Source organism: Myotis nattereri (genome assembly GCF_964212035.1).
Source record: "Myotis nattereri genome assembly, chromosome: 1".
NCBI classification, from domain to species: Eukaryota; Metazoa; Chordata; class Mammalia; order Chiroptera; family Vespertilionidae; genus Myotis; species Myotis nattereri.
Window position 1 is genome coordinate 42588818 of NC_138075.1, and position 21434 is coordinate 42610251.

Consider the following 21434-nt stretch of genomic DNA (forward strand, 5'->3'; position numbering starts at 1 on the left):
TATGCCAGCAAGACCTATACAACCCTGATCTTGTATATTCTACTTCCTCTTGATAACAGAGGCTACTGTACACACCCAGTTTTGTGGCTTGGTGAGTTAGATAATACCGTCTTAATAATGGGTAGTTCACATGGTAACTTGGTGGCCTGTGGTCAAATGTTGAGTCAGAGCCAGAAGCACTTTCTCAAAAGGAGGATAATTATCTGCAGAGGGTGGTATAACTTTCCTCCAAAGTCGTAAATTCTGTGCTCAGATTTCACCTACAGGGGCCTTCCAAAGTCTCCGTAAAACATGGCTATCTGCTCCAGAGTCCCGTCAGATCTGCTGGCAGAGCAACCAGCGTCTCTATTCAAAGAAGGATTAAAAGTCTGTTTCTGTCCCTACCTACCGGTTATTTTCACTAGAGTATGGCATCATGTGATGGCTGATGAGCAGGAGCTTATGGGATACCAGTGGGTTATATTTCACCCACAGTTGCTGTAATTGTAGACTTTTATTTTAGCATATTCCTTTAGTTAAATAATAATTTAAAAATTTGAGTCAACTTACCAGATTGAACATCTGTGCTTTTACGAGGTTAAAAGAAAAGGAATTAAAAAAAAAACAAAAAACTTTTGAGGGGAGGATTTGGAAACTAAAATTTAGAGATTGCATATAGGAGAAAAGTCTGTTTCACTTATGAAATAGCAATAGAGATGAATAGTTTAATTTTTTTAAAGAAATGTATTTTTGAACAAATGCTGTATCATTTGATGTTTACCTAAATTTACATTTTGGATATGAAATTAGTGTGAATGTAATTATTGTTTCATATATATCATAAAATGATTTCAGAGACCTGTGACAGTTTTTAATCATGTCTTCCTTTGGAACTGTTTCTTGAGTTTTTTAAAGAGAACTGTTAGATTATTAGAATGCTGGTACCATTCTACAAATTCTCTTATCATTACATTTATCATATGGCTTATCTACATTTTATGTTGTAAGAATATGAGAATTGCTGACATTTCAAGTAAGGACTGGTAGAGTCATATCACATAAAATATTTCTTGTACTTCTGCTATATAACTCCAGATGAATAGGAAAGATATTAACCAATTTAGAAGAAGTCATGTTTTTTTTGTTGTTGTTGATATAGCCCTTTGACTTCAAGTGTCTTAAAACTATCATGGTTTAGCCTAGCTAATTTGAACTCACTGCAAAGAAGTTTCATCTAACTTTTGTCAGAAGTGTGACTTGAATAAATCTTGAAAAGAGGCTTACCTTGGTAGGTAGGCAAAAATAGGATGCATACAAAGATAGAATAAGGCTGAACCACTAGGGCCTGAAAAGAAAGAATATTAGGACAGATGAGAACTCTGAGGCTTCAGAAACAGGTCATCTGGGGAGGAAATCTAAGAACAAGAAATTACAAGGAGATGCTAGGTTTTACTGTGTGAGAAGTAAAGAGATGGGAGTTGGAGTGTGGTGGTAATTGGGGTTAAATGAAATTATTTAGGAAATAGGGTAGTAAATTGGCTAACCCTAGCAGAGTTCATCTAAAAATATGTAGGTGATAATCACAAACAGAATTTATGGGGAAATACCACAGCCTAAGATTAGCAGTCTCCTAGTTGTGAAAGCAAACCTTGACTGTAGTGTGTGTACTCTGTAAATGTGGATTGAATGAATGGGGTTTTGAAAGTAGCCTCAGTTTGCAAAGTAGACATTGAACAGGAAGGAGAAATTGGTTGGTGGTGGGTTGCCGTTGTAGTGTGAAGCAACCTGATAATTATCAGGATAATTACTCATAGATAAGATAAGGATAAGCTGTCTGAAATACAGAGGCAGCCAAACTGGTGGGGAGACATCTAAATGAAGTTTGCTTCTTCGTGCAACAAATAGTTAAGAAGATCTGTAATCTTAGTAAAGTGTGTGTGTATGTGTGTGTGTGTATGTGTGTGTGTGCGTGTGTGTATGTGTGTTGTGTGTAGTAACTTGTTAAGTATCCTCACTAAGTAGGTCAACGATTGAATCATTAAAGGACAAAATTTAAGGTAACATCCTCTTGCCTGCCACTACCCTAAGTTTCTAGCTGCCACCTAAATGCTGAAGAATTTATGTTGCTGATACTTGCATTTAATTTCCTCTTTTAAAAGGAATAAAAAGAAAAACGTCCCTTTCTGTATACTTATTTATTGTCTCTCCTATCACCTGTTTTTCTGCTTTCTAAAAATCATTGTTCTTCTTTTACACATTAGGGAGAGGAAGTTCAATGTCAGTATGTTGTGACATGTGCAGGACTTTACTCGGACCGTATTTCCGAGCTGAGTGGCTGCAGTCCCGATCCTCAAATTGTACCATTCCGAGGGGATTACCTGCTGTTGAAGCCAGAAAAATGCTATCTTGTGAAAGGAAATATTTATCCGGTAGGTATGATGCTTTCGCAGTCTCATCCTTCTCAAGATGACAGGGCAGAAAGGGAATGAAACAAAAACTTTTACCTGGGTCAGAACTAAGAGATATTTTGAAGGGCTTTTTATGCAAGCTTTTTATCTTTTTCTCTTACGATTAAATTCCTAAACATTTATTCTGGTATCATAGTCATTAACTTATACTAAATTGCCCCCAAGTACATGTCATCAGAAAGCTTGAGTGCATCATGGGAAGGGCTAGCAAGAAATAATCCAGTTCTCACTCGTATCTGGTGAAAGGAACACTCATAAGAGAACTTGCCCTTTTTGCATGCCCAGATACCCCATTCTACCAATAGGTGCAGAAAAAGGGGCTGTGGCCACTCTGTAGTTTCATGATGGAGAAGACAGAGCCCTTCAATGAAGAGTTCATTCTGCATGGAACTACTAGGTTGAACCAGACGGAATTACTAATATTTGTCTACTTAGAGTTTTTGACTTTGCCAAAACATCCATTCCATGTGCTCTATCCCAGTACGTTCCGACTTTACAAAAGCCTGTGCTATGAATGAGTGTGTGTTTCTGGCAGCTCTGATTTTACTTGCCAGCCACATACATCCCTAGTTGGGGGTGTGGTGGGAGGGTAGGGAGAGGGATAACCTGAAGTAGGGCAGTTCTTTTTTTTTTTTTTTTACCCAGAAAGAGGAATAGATAGATGGGAGTGTATATTAGTGTCAGTAGCATCAGTGTTTTCTGTGTGGCATTCCTAGGCAGAAGCATGTAAATAAAAAGTATATCTCAGTCCGGATCAAAATAATACAAATTAAATGCATTGGAAGAAAGTGATTTATATTACCAGTTGAATATTTGCATGCATGCTTACATGCAGTATGGAACAGGGCTCACAGTTCTTTGCTGCGTTAAATCCGTAGGTCCCAGATAGCCGGTTTCCTTTCCTAGGAGTTCACTTCACACCAAGGATGGACGGCAGTATTTGGCTAGGGCCTAATGCCGTTCTTGCCTTCAAACGAGAGGGCTACAAACCCTTTGACTTCAGTGCCCGAGATATTACGGATGTAATTACCAAGAGGTAACTACTTTACTTTAAAAAGTGACTTTGTGTGTTTAACATGGCAAATTTTGTCTTTCTTGAAATTCTACTTATTGGGTAAATCCTCACATTTGTGATTATTATATTGAATTTTTTATTAATCTAAATTAAGAGCCTTGCAGAATAAGAATAATGTTTTAACTACCTCAGGGAAATTCTGATGATCCAGGGTGAAGTCTTAGTTAAAAATGACAAGACCAAGACCCAGTCACACACGTATGTGACAACCCAAACTTTGTTTTGCTAACCTCCTAGTTGCATTTGAAATCACTTACTTTGATAAAGTGATTTCAAGCCAGTCACCATCATTTTGAAAACCACTGGAGAAACTTCGGACAACCAAAGTTGTTTCCTTCGGTGGGAAATGAACAGTGTGTTGACCCGAGACACAGAATCTTTACTTTATTGTAAGAACTCAGTAAGGTGTTGTGTGTGTTTTTGTTTTTGTTTTTTTGGTTGTCTTTTTTGAGGGGGGGAGGGTGTGGGGGATGGTTCATTTTAGCAGTGTTGCTCTCCAGAGATTTTCACATCAAAATTACTAGAAAGGTTTTTTTTTTTTTTTAAATATATTTTATTGATTTTTTAGAGAGGAAGGGAGAGAGATAGAGAGTTAGAAACATCGATGAGAGGGAAACATCAATCAGCTGCCTCCTGCACATCTCCCACCGGGGATATGCCCGCAACCCAGGTACATGCCCTTGACTGGAATCGAACCTGGGACCTTTCAGTCCACAGGCCGACGCTCTATCCACTGAGCCAAGCCGGTTTTGGCAGTAAGGTTTTTGAGTTATACTTGAATTTCACCTTCTACAGATTCTGAAACAGGTTTGGGATGGGGTTTTCTAGCATGTGTCCTTTAAAAATACATATATACATAGATTACACAGAGTCTCACTTGAGAATCATTACTAGAGTATCTTACCTCTGGCTGATTAAAAAAAAAAAAAAGGTAAACATCTATCTTACTTCTTTAATGTCCTGAGGTAAAGATCTGCTAATGCCTTTTAGGTGTGTTTTGAAAGCATGTAACATTTGTATCAGAAAGCCTTTTAGGGGCAGGCTCTATAGAATTCTAGTTTGAAGCCAGCATTCTCAGGTCATCTAAGGTGTTTACCTTTGAAAGGTGTTTACCTTTGGTTTTGAAGGGCATTCCTTTGATGAAGTTCCCTTCTTACAGTGGCCAAAAGTTGATTTTCTTTTAATATGTGGTTTGTCTGACTTCGCCTAGATTTTTGTGATGCCCCGGTCCAAATCTAATAGTTGTAAAGATATTTAATAGTAATAAAGAATTCCTTTCTCTCAAAGATTTTATTTTCTGTTTCCAGTGGCTTGATTAAATTGGTGTCCCAGAATTTCTCCTATGGAGTCAGTGAGATGTATAAAGCCTGTTTTCTCAGTGCAACAGTGAAGCACCTTCAGAAGTTTATCCCTGAAATTACTGTCCGTGATATACTTAGGTAAGAAAAAGCCATAAGGATTGTAAGTACAGTCATGATTTTAGGGAACTTGGGAGGTGGGTCTGACTTGGTGATTCACAGGCTCCCTTTCAGTCGGTGTGCCCACTGAATCTTTGTGCTCTCTCTTTCCCAGCAAGTTGCTGTGTTCCCTTTGCAGTGCGTGAGTTGGGCATCGCTGCGTGGTGGCCCTTAGTGCTGGAACTACGTCTACCATATATAATTATCTAGACTACCTTAGAACATTAAACTGAAATCTCCATTGCATCTGTATTAATATGCCACTGTCACCTTTGTGTCTAGCTGTCACTCATGATAAAAAAAAAAATCTTGTCTGAAATTTTTTCAAAAAGATTTTTTATTGATTTTTAGAGAAGGAGGGAAAGGGGTGGAGAGAGAGAGAGGGGGAGAGAAACATCAATGTGAGAGCGAAACATCAGTTGGTTGCCTCCTGCACACCCCTTACCAGGGATTGAGCCCAAAACCTAGGTATGTGCCCTAATCCGGAATCGAACTGGCAACCATTTAGTGCACAGGATGACGCCCAACCAACTGAGCCATACCATCCAGGGCTTGTCTGAAATTTTTAAGCTCTCCCTGGCTTCTGCCTCTTGTGATTCCAAAGCCTTTTCCTTTAATTCTGTATAAGATCAGTGGTCACCATATTAACTAATTAGGTAATAAACACATTACAATGCTCTATTTTGTTTGATTCTTAAAACCTTCTAGAAACCACTTCTATACTTGGCATCTTACCTTACCTCTTTCCCACTGCTTTTTCTTTTTGGGGATCATACTCCACTCAGCAACTCTACTTTCAGGACAGAAGTGGGAAGTAGTGTAGTAGCTATCAATGTGAGTCAAAGGAAGGATTACTTAAATTGTTTTGGTGTGTGTTTCTTTTTGTTTGTTTGTTTGTTTTTCTTAAAGGTCAAAAGCTTTCTGGACTTGGTCTATAAGTTATCCTAAATACTACCCGAGCCTATTTCCTTTTCTCGTTGGTGACATTTGTATGGTGTTCACCTTTTCCTCCCGAATAAGCCATTTGTTAGGCCTAATCAGCAGTGTACTTTAAAATACTCCCCTCCATGAATCCATCCCATGAATCTTCAGAGAACTAAATGTCTGTCGCCTCGGTAACAGCTGCAAAACTTGACTGGTATAAAATATCAGCAGCTTGACTATCTGGGAAGAGAGCAATCGTTACGTCAGCTGTCTCCCTTGGGGGAACGTCCTGGTCCAAGTCTGACTCTAATATATCATTCACAGACCAGCCTCTTTGAATCTTTAGAAGAACTATGAAAACCAAGCTAATGTTTTACTCTTATCTCTCTCACCCCTCTACTTACCTTCTGAAATGGAAGGGATAAAAATATCTAGGCTCTATTTTCTTTCACTCATCTATAAATAAAGGCTTTTATGTTTTCAGTGGTTTGCTTTAGCAAACTTGTTATGTTTTATATCTAAAATAAGTTGGTCAAATCTGGTGTCTGTTACTGCTATTGATATTCCTTGGAAAATACAATAGGTGTATAAACAGTTGCAGTGAATTCACTGTTCATATTCGATTACCACCCTTTTGTAAAAGCCTGAGGGAAACAGTTCAGACCAGTGGATTTCATAAGTTAGAACTGGACTAGGGCTGGTGGGTTTTGGTGAACACTTCTTTGTCTCTGCCTGTGGGAGTGTTGATTTCAGTTAGCAGGTAGTAGAGAAGGGTATTCAGCATTGTAGGCAGGTGCATTTAGGGACAAATTCACCTCAATCACAGATGAGTTTCTCTTTGGAGATAGAAAAGTAATTCCATTTACTTCTTCCCTTTTATTCAGTTCCTATAGCTATTAAATGTGGGAAATTATCAATAAAAAAGAAAGTTGTAGAAGATAGGTTTGATACCATTTATATAAGTTTATACAATACCACGTATTATTTATGGATTGCACATGTAATGTGAAAATAAAACCAAATATAGTGGTAAACACCTAATTCAGGAGCGTGGTTACCTCTGGGGAGAGAAGGAAATGGGATCCAGAGAGTTCCACAGGGGCTATTATCATATCTATAATGCTTTATTTCTTAAGCTGTTTGTGAAGAAAGCAGGTGTTCATATTATTCTCTGTACTTTGTCATATGCCTGAAATATTAAATAATAATAATAATAATGATCAGTAGACTTTCCCACATTCTGAAGTCCAGTTCTTTCTTATCATACAACCCACTGTAGTAAAACCATAAATGCTGTACCAGTAATATTGAGACAGAAGCATATTAAGCAGTTCTGGATAGTAAAAGAGAACTGAAGCAGCACTTTTAATGGGATATTTAGCTCAGGATTATGTTCTTAAATTGCAGTAACCACCAATGAGTATCGGTTTGACTTCTCATTGCCTAGCCAGAGTATCTTGGACAGTAACTTAATAGTGAACATTAGATTGGAATGTAAAGTTACAATCTGTCAATATATATGCATTAGGCATTCAAATTTCTCATTGTTAAATCTGATCTCTAAGGTTCTTAATTTTAGCTCTGAAGTCCTTTAACTTGCTCTGTGATTAATTTGGACATGGTCATCTAACAGCAGTTTGTATCTGTTAATATTGCAAGGATGTAAAAGATGAAGACATAAATGCCAAGATCTCTCCTTTTCCCACTCTTCACTTTGAAAAATGTCATATTTGGGGAATTATAGAGTAAATTTTTAGGCAAGATGTTTTCATCCTGAGTGATAGCTAAAGACTATACTGTGTCATTGTGAAAGGCAAAGGTGAAAGCCAAATATTCCTGCAGTAAAGGTGATCTAGATCAGGGTTTGTTAGTATTGGTACTATTGACATTTGGGGCCAAATAAGTCTTTGTTGTGGGAGACTGCCCAGTTCACTGTAGGATGTTCAGCAACATCTCTGACCTCTACTGACTAGATGCCAGCAGTACTTCCTTGTTAAGACAACCAAAAATTTCTACAGACATCGCCAAATGTCCTCTAGGGGGCAAAATCTCCCTTGGTTGAGAACCACTAAATTAATAAATGTGGTAACTCTCACACTACCCAACACTGAGGGAGTCTGGAGAAAATATAATAAAAATCCTTTGAAATATATATAGCTGGGAGTGCGAGAAAGTAAGGAAGGGGCATCCCAGGACTGAGGACTGAGGGGAAATAGGAAACCCAAACATTGAGAGGAATCGGTGCTTGATGCTGTCCTGGAGGGGTAGGGAGGATTGGCTGATTTTTATAGAAATATAGTTATGTTTTATTTTTAAATGCTTTGTGATTTACATACAGTAAAGTAATGCAGATCTTAAGTGGTCAGTGAGTTTTTCCAATTGTATAAACTCATGTATCAACCACAGAAAACAAGATATAAACATTAGGGACTTGTATTTTAATTGCCACTCAAGTGCTGGAAAGGAGGCCTTGGGTCTGTAAAAGGTAAAAAGTTGGAACTGAGAACCCTGGGTTAATCCAGGGACTCTTGAAGGGCTGCACCCTCAGTGAAAAGAAAGTCTTTTAAAAAAATTCCCCTTGGCACCAAGGAAGTGTTAGGAATTTTGTCTGTCCTGGTCTTGAGGGAAGGGGGAAAGTGGGGTGGGTAGAATCTCCTAAAAATCTGGAACCCCGGGCCTCTCCTCACAGCTGTTTGGAGTTTGAATTTATACCACCCAGCTTAATTTAGGAACATTACACTGAGAAACTAATTTAAAAAGTAGGTCCAGACTCGTTCGGATCCTGCTTCAAACTATGTCTTCCTGTCCTTCTCTCACTTTAAATAAGAGAGAGAGAGAGAGAGAGAGAGAGAGAGAGAGAGAGAGAGAGAGAGAGAGGAAGGGAGGGAGGGAAAGAGGGAGAGAGAAAGAGAGAGAGAGAGAGAGAGAGAGAGAGAGAGAGAGAGAGAGAGAGAAGGTAATTTGACTAAAGACTAAATATTGATGATACTAAGCAATAATTCGTTTATTATTATTATTTTTAAAGAATCCTTTTAGCACGGCTGGCGTGGCTCAGTGGTTGAACATTGACCTAGGTGGTCATGGTTCAATTCCTGGTCAGGGCATATGCCCAGGTTGCAGGATTGATCCCCATTGTGGGGTGTGGAGGACGCATCTGATCAGTGATTCTCTCTCATCATTGATGTTTCTGTCTCTCCCTCTCCCTTCCTCTCTGAAATCAATAAAAATACAATTTTTAAAAAAAGAATCCTTTGAAAAGAAATGTAGTGAAATGATGTGCCATCTGGAATTTGCTTTTATTTTTTATTTTTTTTAAAGCTCATTCTTTTTTAAAAATATATTTTATTGATTTTTTACAGAGAGGAAGGGAGAGGGATAGAGAGTTAGAAACATCGATAAAAGAGGAACATTGACCAGCTGCCTCCTGCATACCCCCTACTGGGGATGTGCCCGCAACCATGGTACATGCCCTTGACTGGAATCGAACCTGGAACCCCTCAGTCTGCAGGCCGACACTCTATTCACTGAGCCAAACCGGTCAGGGCTGGAATTTGCTTTTAAATAATCCAGTGTGCCAGAACCAGTTTGGCTCAGTGGATAGAGCGTCGGCCTGCGGACTCAAGGGTCCCGGGTTGGATTCCGGTCAAGGGCATGTGCCTTGGTTGCGGGCACATCCCCAGTGGGGGGCGTGCAGGAGGCGCCTAATCGATGTTTCTCTTTCATAGATGTTTCTAACTCTCTATCCGTCACCCTTCCTCTCTGTAAAAAAATCAATAAAATATATTTTAAAAATAAATAAATAATCCAGTGGAGAGAGGTGGGCAGTGAGTGGAAATATAGATAAAACAAGATTGGCTATGTTGATTATTTATTGAATCTGGGTAATACATACATGAGAGTTCATTATACTCTTCATTCTATTTTTGTACATGTTTAAAAATTCCATTAAAAGAAAAAGTGTTCCCAGGATGGCAATACCTCTGGAGCACCTGATAGAAGCAAATGTAAAACCTCTGTGGAGGGACAAAACCTCAACCCAACCCCCCTAGTTTTCCCCCAAATAAAGTCCTGCTGAACAAAAACTATTCATCGAAAGTTACAGAACACCACAAGTGAGAGTAAGCAGGTAGAGTAAAGACCAGAATAAGACCCCCACAACTTTGAGTAATGGTAATATTAGAAACCATAAAGTAAATATGCTTCAGTGAATTAAAAGGAATTGAAAACATGAATAAGAACAAAAACAAAAAGCAAAACCTTAGGCAAATTTGGAAACCAAATAATTAGAATTTCTAGAAATTAAAAATATAGTTCTTAAATTTTAAAATTCAAATGACTAAGTTAGATAACTGGTTAGACCTTACGAGAAAATCAGTAAATTAAAATTTGAAGCATTTATAGAGCAGTGTTGCAAGACAAAGATCCATCATGTGGGTAGTAGGTACTAAAGGCATCAAGAAGAAAATGAGAAGAGTCCAGACTACATTTCAGAGAAATTGCAGAAAAATTGAGAAGAGGCAATACTTTGAAGAGTGCTTGAGAATTTTCTGGAGTTGACAAAAAGACAAAATTCAGGATGCACAATGAGTCCCATCTGAATAAATAAAATGAAATGCAAGAATAGAAATAGATTATATAACTTCCAAGTCAATAAAGGAGGAAAAAAGAATATAGAAAAGTTAGTAAGTCAAGAAGGAAATGGGAAAATCCTAGAAAAACCCCAATAATACCCCAGTAATATGGTAGAAATCAAACATACCAGTAATTGCAATACATGTAAGTGTATTTAATAGTTGAGATGGAGATTGTTAGGTTGGATTTAAAAAATCCATCTATATACTGTGCAAATGCTTATTAGAAGAAAGATGAGTACTGGGTTCATTTCAGATAAAATACACCATAAGGCAAAAATTATGATTAGTGCCAAAACCGGTTTGGCATAGTGGATAGAGCGTCGGCCTGCGGACTGAAACGTCCCAGGTTCGATTCCGGTCAAGGGCATGTACCTGGGTTGCGGGCATATCCCCAGTGGGAGATGTGCAGGAGGCAGCTGATCGATGTTTCTCTCTCATCGATGTTTCTAACTCTCTATCTCTCTCTCTCCCTCTCTGTAAAAAATCAATAAAATATATTTAAAAAAAAATATGATTAGAGGTTAAGAGGATCACCATAAATTTATTGCATATACATAATATGAAGTACAGAAAACAAAAACTGACACAACTGTAGGCAGAAAACAACAAATCCACAATTGTGGTGAATGATCTTAGGTCTGTTGATAGAAGAGATCAAGCAAATTAAATATACATTTGAATAACACTTGATTTAGTGGATTCGTAAGACTCCCCCACCCCCATTACAGAATACTTGTGTTACAGGAAGGGGGTGGGGGGAAGAGAGAGAGAGAGAGAGAAACATCGATGTGGGAGAGACGCATTGATTTGTTGCCTCCTGCACATTTCCCCAATGGGGGCCGGGGATCAAACCTGCAACCATGTCCACCTCGTGGGCCTATGCTCTAATAACTGCGCCACACTGGCAAGGGCTGGCTGACTGTATCTTGTGTTCTAAGCGTTGTATCTGATTCTTACTTGGAAATCCTTACAGCTCAAAAAAATCTTGTCCAGATTCCCTGCAGGCTTCTGTAAATATAAGGCAGATTACTTATCTTTATTGTAGAACCTTTCACCTTGTTGTTATTTTTACTTCTCTACAAATGAGTAGGATATCTGTGTAACTTCAGGCAGGTTACTTAATCACTCTCTGTTTCTTCACGTTAAGTATATATAAACTGTTACCAGCCTCTTAGAGTTGTTGCAAGGATTAAATGACAGAATTCTTAACACTGACTAAGCAATTGGTAAATAATAGCTATTATTATCATTATCTCTCCTCAGCCACGCTGAGGTCTCAGAGGGCAGAGCTCCCATATTGTTCTCGATATCTTACTCAAGTGCTTATCTGTGTTGGCACAGAATCAATAAAAATGTTTATTAATATTATTGTCTGATTTCTTGAGTCTTGGTGGTGTATATAAGGCAGGTATTTTCAAACTGTTTTCTTGAGCAGATTCAATGAAGGTGCTTTTGGATTCTAAAAATATTTTATTCCCATTTCATCTGTAAATTTCTAAACTATTTTGAAAACAAAAAATGTAATTTGTAAGCTCGTGTTAAAAAACAGCACTTTAAAAAAAACAGCACTTTTAGTAGTAAAGCCTCTTACTGTTTTAACCTACTATCAAAATAATTCATTTTTGTTCTTATCTTGTTACCTCTTTAATTAATTGAAGGTTAGCCCAATATTGAAGGCTAAACTGTTAAAAATTAAAACAAACTACAAAATAAGAACTTACTGCCATTTTCAGATACTTTTCTACATAAATTTTTAATAGTGTACAATCAAAACAAAACACAAAAAATAGAATTCTGTGGTGGATTTAGGAATGCATTGGCATGCATATCTCCTACTTTTATTGCTTTGTTATTAATCAGAAGAGCCTTATTTTAATTTATTGAATTTATAATAAATTTTATACATTTAAATAAAAATACATTTATTCTAATTAAATGTGGATTTATCTGCAACTTTGGAAAGAAAAGGTATTTATAACTAACCCATTCGTAAATTCATTTGATAAGCATTTATTGGCACTGTTATGTGGTGGGTATTATGCTCTAGACCAGCGGTTCTCAACCTGTGGGTCGCGACCCCTTTGGGGGTCGAACGACCCTTTCACAGGGGTCGCCTAAGACCATCGGAAAACACACATATAATTACATATTGTTTTTGTGATTAATCACTATGCTTTAATTATGTTCAATTTGTAGCAATGAAAATACATCCTGCATATCAGCTATTTACATTACGATTCATAACAGTAGCAAAATTACAGTTATGAAGTAGCAACGAAAATAATTTTATGGTTGGGGGTCACCACAACATGAGGAACTGTATTAAAGGTTCGCTGCATTAGGAAGGTTGAGAACCACTGCACTAGACTGAGAATATAAGTTTACAGGCTATAACTGACAAGCCTAATGGGTTTCCACATGATTGTGCATTTAGAAGAATAAAGACTTTCATGCTTTCAGAATACTTTGAGACCCCTGACTTGTAAAATGTCCTATTTCTTCCAGTCAGTTGACTGCCACTCTTGGTTTTGCAGAGGTCCAGCTGGAGTAAGAGCCCAAGCTCTGGATCAAGATGGAAATCTGGTAGACGATTTTGTATTTGATGGAGGAGATGGGGTTATTGGAAATCGCATTCTTCACGTGAGAAATGCACCTTCCCCTGCTGCTACTTCGTCCCTTGCAATTTCTGGAATGATTGCAGATGAAGCACAACAAAGATTTAAACTGTAAATAATGAAAGGAGCTAGCTACGCATTTTAATCTCCACATTCAGCAACATCCACAAGAACGTACTAATTGAATTCTTTAATTTTTAAAAAATGGTTTGAAAGTAGCATTTTTAGTTATCTCATTTAATAACCACTGAATTGTTAAACTGATATAACAGAGAAATAATTTTTTAAAGTCCATGTTCTTTTACTTAGAGAATAAAGAGAAAAGGTACAGTTGTACCTTTTCCTGAATCGTTGACTTTTCTTTTCTTTTTTTTATTAATCCTCATCTGAGGATATTTTTTCCATTGTTTTTCAGAGGGTGGAAGGGAGGAGAGTGGGGGGGAGAGGAGAGAGAGAGAGAAAGAGGAAGGAAACATTGATATGAGAGATACACATTGATTGGTTGCCTCCCACATTCAACCCCGACTGAGCCGGGGATAGAACCTGTAACCCAGGTACATGCTCTTGACCAGGAATTGAACCCACAACCCTTTGGTGTGTGGGCCAGTGCTCTAACCACTGAATGGTGCCAACCAGGACTTGACTCTTAATTGACCTTGCCCTCACCAACCATAATCTAGAGATTCAGCTCTTTTGGAATTTCTGCAAATGATGGCATAAAAATTTGCTTATTCCCTTAATTTTTTGGCTTTATAGTAAGCTTTTTGGTCTCTTATAGACAAGAAGATATAATATATTGTAGCTTACAAAACTTTTAATTTTTTTAAAATATATTTTTATTGATTTAAGAGAGGAGGGAGAGGGAGAAAGAGATAGAAACATCAATGATGAGAGAGGATCATTGATTGACTGCCTCCTGCATGCCCCCTACTGGGGATTGAGCCCACAACCTAGGCATGTGTCCTTCGGTCCGCAGGCCAATGCTGTATCCACTGAGCCAAACCAGTTAGGGCCTGATCTTTTAATTTTAAAGTCAGAAAAACTCAGATTTAGAGCAACAATATTTGTATTTGGGAATTCTTGATTTAAAATAGACATGAAATTTCACATTTTAAAGTAGTTTGAGTAAAATTCTATCAAGCTATAATATTTTCAGAGAAATGCAAAGTCTTTTTTATTCCCAGCTCTTTATAACTGACTTGGTATGGTGTCACCACTAAATCTAAACAGCAGTACACTATGAATGGTTGTTGCCAACTTGTCAGTTTTTTCTGGTTGAGAAACTAAAAGAACATAGAACTGATAGGTTTTTATGCGAGCAGTTTTAGAATCCTGGCACTGATATACAGAACTCTGTAATTTAAAAATTATTTACCTCTTACCTCTGCTCTTGAGTTACACCAAGGTTCTCAGATGTTGGCCAAGATCACTAGTGATTCATGCTGACTTGGTTTTTCAGGGATCCTATTTCTTCATTTTTAGAAAATACCTAACTTAGAGGCATTCACTTTTGTAAACCGCAAAAGTGCCTTACATTTATGTGTGCTTCATGAGTATTTTAAATTGTTGGCCAGTGCCATACTGTATATAATATACTGCATATATGTGTGTGGTATCTATTGAAAGGATTCTTGTAAAAGAATCAGAAAGATTCAGAAAGATTCAGAAAGTTGGAAAACAGAAATATAAATGAAAATAAGGCAGCCTACTGATTGGGGAAACTTTTGTTACAGAACAACCATGTAGGTGAGATATTTTCACCCTTTCCTTTACATGTACTCTCTCAGGATTAATCATGCCCTCTTTTGTTTTGTTTTTTCCTCCTATCACTCCAAAGATGTGTAATGGATGAGTTAGAAGTATGTACATTTTGGTTGATAGGAAAAGCTTTTTTTTTTTTTTCCTTTTCACTTCAAGCCTCTGTGATTACATTGATTGAACTACCTCATCCATTAATTTGAAAACCTACATAACCGTCTGCTCTTGTTCAAGAAGTAACACATCCAGGAAAATAGAGTAGGCAATTATTCAAAACTTGGAGTAAGCATATTGAAAGCATTCAGAAATCATTCACAGAAGAAACAAACCCTAGTGGTTCTTCGTAACTACTGATTCCTCCAAGAAATGTAGCACACAGGATATGTTTTTCTGTTCCAGAACGAGACTGTTAAGAAATGGGAAATATTACAATTCTCTATTTCAACAACAGTAAGATTGCATATGCACTAAGCTGTGAAAAAACTGAAATTACAAAAATAACTGCCCTAATTAAAGCAACCCTCATTCCACATGGGTCTGTACTAACCTGAAAATACAAGTGAAAAAGTTATTGAAAGTGTTTTGAATGTGTAGGTTATTCTGTTTGTAAAACATAAGTTATTGGTGTCATTAGGATTTTGTTGTGTAATACGAATGTAATATTTAAAAGTTTTGTGTATTTCTGAGAGAAGAAAATGTATATTAATATTAAAAAATATTTTAATGAGCCTTGGTGTTGCGAACATAATTTTTAGTTTCATTTATTTGAAACTCTGATTCAAATAATTGTTTTTGTGTGTAGAACTTGAACTGTCAAAGCTTTAGATAGTAGCCAGTCTTTTAAAAATGCACAAAAATCTTCTGTATCTATGTGTAATCTAGAAATGAGGTAGAGTAGTAGTTTATATTTTGGGTAAAAAGTGGAACACTTCCCAACTTACAAAAATGGCTTTCTATCTGATAGTGGTGCCAATATCTGGCTGACCTCTGTGTCATCTTTATACCCCGGAGTACCAGGGGGCATTATTTCTGTTTCATAGCAGAATGTCTATAGCCTATAAACACACAGTGCTTTCCAGGGGTGAGGGCAGAGGAAAGGGAGTTCAACAGATCGATCTTTAAGAAATTTATTAAAGATTATAGTTCTTGGGAAGACATGTTTGGTATGTTATGTCTTACAGGGGACTGGGCTCCTGGACATGAGCCTGTCATTACAGGGCAAATGATCTGAGTACCTGCTCCAACTTCTTTCCGGCAGGTGGACTGTAAGAGAGCCAACGTTAGCTACAGCAAAGAACCATGAAAGCGAGTGACAATGACATTTATTGTTTCCTGTGGTGTTGCTTTGGTTTGTTACTGACTGGCACTTGTAGCTTTAAATAAATTGAGGAAGAGAGAGTACATGGTAGAAACATTGAGTAAGTCCTTCTCGAAAATGTTTTCAGTAGGAGAATATTTGTGGTAAAATTTGAACTGCCTTGTAAAATCTGATTGGGTCATTCAAGTTGACTTCCAAAAGCCATTCTAAATTTTAAAAAGGCATAATTACTATCAAATTATTGCTATGATAGCATATTAATTGTAACTCCAATTTATAATTGAGCTTTTTGTTACATCCACAGGGCCTCCCCCTTATAGTATCAGTATGTTTAATAGTTGCATTTTGTAAATCCTCACCTGAGGATGTGTTTTATTGATTTGAGAGAAAGAGAGAGAGAGGGAGGGAGGGAGAAACATTGATGGGTCGCCTCTCTTATACTCCCTGACCGGGGATCGAACCTGCAACCTAAGTAATGTGCCCTGACCAGGAATCAAACCTGTAAACTTTGGTGTATGTGATGATGCTCCAATTGAGTCACCCAGCCAGGGCAATTGTTGCAGTTTTAACACTTGAAGCAAATGCTTATAATGAGGTTAGAAATTTTTTCATTTAAAAATGGCTTTTAAATAATGTTTTGAATAAGTACAACATTCATATGGTTGAAAAGTCACAGAAAAATTCACAGTGAAATGTGTTCTCTCTGCTAGCCACCTGTTCCATCCCTGAGGCAACAAGAATTGTCACTATCTTGTGCAGCTTTGCAGATATATTTATATATAATAAAATACATTGCCTTCATTTTTTGACATAAGTAGTAACAAACTCTGAATTACTGTATTATACATCTTGCTCTTTTTGCTTTGTAACATACCTTTGAGAATGTTCAAGAGGCCTGATCACAGTAACCTGGTTCTTTTAAAATGACTTTATAGGTTCCATCTATGGATTTACTATTTTTTGTTGAACTAATCCCTTATGTTTACTGATGATTTTTTTAAAAAAATTATGTTTATTGTTGAAAGGATTACAGATGTTCCCTTTTTCCCCCTCCATTAATTCCCTCCACCCCGCTCCTGCCCCCTCCCCAGCTCTTCACTGCACCATTGTTTGTGTCCACGGGTTATGCATGTATGCATATAAGTTATTTGATTAAACTATTCCTGCCTCCCACCTTCCCTCTGAAATATATCAGTCTATTGCATGCTTCAGTGTCTCTGGTTCTATTTTGCTTGTCAGTTTATTTTGTTCATTAGATTCCACATAAAAGTGAGATCATGTGATATTTGTCTTTCTCTGTCTACTTATTTCATTTAGCGTAATGCTCTCCAGGTCCCTCTGTGCTGTCTCAGAGTTAAGGATTCTCCCTTTTTACAACTGCATAGTATTCCATTGTGTATATGTACCAGTACTTTTTTATCCATTCATCTACTGATGGGCACTTGGGCTGTTTCCAGATCTTAGATTTTGTAATAACACTGCTATGGACATAGGGGTACAATCTTTCTGATTGATGTTTCAGGCTTCTTAGAATATATTCCTAGAAGTGGGATCATTAGGTCAAACAGCAGTTCTATTTTTCATTTTTTAAAATATATTTTTCTGATGTTATCAAATATGTACTCTTTAAAAATTTTATTTTTATTGATTTCAGAGAGGAAGAAAGAGAGAAACATCAATGAGAGAGAATCATTGATCAGCTGCCTCCTGCATACCCCCCACTGGGGATTGAGCCCACAACCTGGGCATATGCCCTTGATCAGAATCGAACCGGGGACCCTTCAGTCCGCAGGCCGACACTCATTCCACTGAGCCAAACTGGCTAAGGCCATTTTTCATTTTTTGAGGAAACTTTTCCATAGTGGTTGTACCAGTTTGCATTCCCACCAACCATGTTCAAGGGTTGCTTTTTCTCCACATCCTCACCAGCACTTGTTGTTTGTTGATTTATTGATGATAGCCATTCTGACAGGTAGGAGGTGATATCTCATTGTGGTTTTAATTTGCATCTCTCTGATGATTAGTGATGAGCATTTTTTTCATATGTCTCTTGGCCATTTGTATGTCCTCTTTGGAGAAATGTCTATTCAGGTCTTCTGCCCATTTTTTAAATTAGATTGTTTGTCTTCCTTTTGTTGAGTTGTGTGAGTACTTTAAATATTTGGAAAATTAACCCCTTATTAGATGTATCTTTGGCAAATATGTTCTCCCATACAGTGGGTTCCCTTTTCGTTTTAATGCTGGTTTCCTTTGCTATGCAGAAGCTTTTAGTTTGTTGTTTTCATTTGTTTCTCTTGCCCTAGGTGATGTATCTGTGAAAATTCTGCTACATGAGATGTCTGATATTTTGCTGCTTACTTTTTTTCTAGAATTTTTATGGTTTCATGACTTATTTTTAAGTCTTTAATTCCTTTTGAGTTTATTCTTGTGTATGGTGTAAGTTGGTTGTCTAGTTTCACTTTTTACATGTACCTGTCCAATTTCCCCAACATCTTTACTCCAGTATATGCTCTTGCCTCCATTGTCACATATTAATTGAGAATAATGGCTTGGGTCGACTTCTGGGTTCTCTGTTCTGTTCCATTGATCTATATGCCTGTTCTTGTGCCAGTACCAGGCTGTTTTGTTTGCAGTGGCTTTGTAATATAACTTGATATCCAGTAGTGCGATCACTCCAACTTTGTTCTTTCCTTACTGAGGCTTATCTAAATTGTTTATTTCTAGGGTGTTTTGTTTTGTTTTTGCTATAACAATACTGCAATGAATAACCTTGTACTAAGTCATTTCACATTTGAGCAAGTAGACCTATTGGACAGACTAGTTTTTTTTCATTGCAATCTTTGACACACCTGGAATTTATCCTAGTGTAGAGTGTGCGGGTATGGATTCAACATTGTTTTCTAGATGGCCCATTTGTCTGCTTGGGAAACTTTTTACTGCTGTCATTCTTGGATTATCCTCCACACACACGTGGATCACATTCTATGTGCCTCGCCCAGAGATCGCAACTGAGATGCCTGTAGAGACTAGGCAGGTTACATAAAAGGGTGAAGAGTGCCAGGTGGGGAATAGCCAACTGGAAGTAGGATGGCATACTTTTCTAAAGAGGGCAGCCACTACTCTCTGCCTGCTGATTATTCCCTTGCAGGAATGCAGCAGGGCCCGGTGTGGCCAGATCTTTGTCAAGAGAAGCTGAAAATCCAGGTATACAAAATCTCCTGGTTTTTAAAACGTTAACAACAACTCTAAGAATTTAAATATAGCCTTGGCTGAACAAAATGTGTCTTCAAGCCAGATTTGGCCTTGAGAAGGCGTCCAATATTCTTAGCCAAGAATGAAACTTCCAATAACAACTTTACTCTCCTAAAAGAAAATACAATCACAGTCTCGTAGTTTGCTTAGTAGTTATGGCTGGAGTTCAGGAAGAGGAGTAAAAAGCAATGACACTTTAGGTAAGCCAAAGTCTTTGCCCTCACCGAGAGAAAGATTACTTGGAGAAATACACGCATTTCACTTTTATCCCCAGGACATGGGAATGTAGAGGTCACCATTTATTAGAAGACATTCGTGATTCGGTGGATACTTGGATTAGAAAAAAGATCTTGTAAATTTTCCAACCCTGCCATTCTGATCTTGCCAGAATGACAAAATGTTCGGTTTGTGTTTTGGGGAAGGTTAATCACTCAGCTACTGATCCTGGAACTAAATTGTGGCAGGCATTTTTTTTGCTCTGTTCTCCCTTTCCCTTCCTTGCTGCTGGTAGCTGGGAACAGTCTCTTACAATCCATACACTCAGCATCTGTAGTGGAATGAAACGTATGCTAATGATAACATTTCCAGAGTCACGCCTCTTCAGCTCAGGAAAGCTATGGTCGGGGGATCTTTGCTGTGGAGTATGACTGGGCCACAGGGGCAGATGCAGGTTTCGTGGGACCTGATGCCTACACAATTTGGAGGACGTCATTAAGAAAACACTTCAGAAATATACTTGGAAAGTTTTATAAAAACGATGATTTTGTGAACACATCGGGGACTGTGCAAGGGAAGGACCTTGAAGAATGTAATGGAGCCCTAACCGGTTTGGCTCAGTGGATAGAACGTGGGCCTGCGGAATGAAGGGGCCCAGGTTCGACTGGGGTCAAGGGCATGTACCTTGGTTGCCGGCACATCCCCAGTAGGGAGTGTGCAGGAGGCGGCTGAGCAATGTTTCTAACTCTCTATCCCTCTCCCCTCCTCTCTGTAAAAAATCAATAAAATATATTTTTTAAAAAGAATGTAATGAAGTTCAAGCTTCATTAATGCCACCGCCACCTGCCCGTTCTCTGACCCTACTGTACGCGAAGGTCTCGCACGCCTCGCCTCCTTCGTCTCCAAGGCACCGGTCCACGATACGCTCTCCTGGAGAACAGACCCGTGCACGTACACACGCTAACTCCCGCGTCCAGCCCGAACGCCTTCCCTCCGCACCCCCATGCTGCCTCCCACGTCCGAGTCCTGGGAGGCGCCGTGTCGGTGTTGTCCCGGGAAGGTCTAGAGGCGGGAGAGTCCGTGTGAAACGCAGGAGGCTGGGGAGTGTGTCTGCACCAGGCCCGCCGCAGGCCCGGGGGAGAGGCAGCCTCCCGCGGCCGCCCCGCGCCCCCGCGCCCGGCCGGCGCCGCTGCCCCCGCGGCGCGCATGCTCCGTGCTGCGCTCGGCGACCGGGTAGTGAGCGCGGGGCCCAGGGGGCGGGCCGAGCCGCCGCGGCTGCGGGCCCGAGTCGGTGGCCCTGGGGCGCTGTGGCGGCGGCTGAGGCGGCGGCGGCGGCCGGTCCCGGGTGCGCCCGAGTGCGGCTCGCTCCTCCGACGCACACGCCGGGCGGTCCCCGGGGCCTCGGGAGGTGACTCGGGCGGGCGGGCCCCTGCGAGGCGGGGGCGAGGCGATGAGGAGGAGAGCCACCGCCGCCCGTCTCCGCCCGCCGCAGCTGTAGCGGAGCCGGGGTGGGGGCGAGGCCAGCGGACCCCCGCCGGACCGCGGACCCAGACAAAGGAGGAGGACCCGCCCGACGCCGGGCCGCGCCGCCGGGAAGGAGGCCGCCGCCTTGGTCGCCGCCGGGGGCTCCCGGGCCTGCGCGCTTCCTCGGCGGACGCTGCGTGAGGCCGGGCCACCCGGGCGAGGAAGCCGCCCCCGAGCCCCCGCCCGCCGGCGCCGCCTCCCAGCCGCCTCGGCC

General features: G+C 39.5%; 1 protein-coding gene across 2 annotated transcripts in view; it reads left to right on the plus strand.

The window, feature by feature from the left end:
* L2HGDH (L-2-hydroxyglutarate dehydrogenase) overlaps positions 1 to 13505 on the plus strand; it is a 29173-nt gene extending 15668 nt beyond the window's left edge. For both annotated transcript variants that reach the window (XM_081086310.1, XM_081086311.1), the window contains 4 exons: positions 2241 to 2408; positions 3326 to 3483; positions 4830 to 4961; positions 13072 to 13505. In XM_081086310.1, the coding sequence (XP_080942436.1) occupies positions 2241 to 2408; positions 3326 to 3483; positions 4830 to 4961; positions 13072 to 13267 (654 nt within the window). In that variant the 3' untranslated portion in view covers positions 13268 to 13505. The remainder of the gene's footprint in view (positions 1 to 2240; positions 2409 to 3325; positions 3484 to 4829; positions 4962 to 13071) is intronic.
* The last annotated feature ends 7929 nt before the right edge of the window (positions 13506 to 21434 follow it).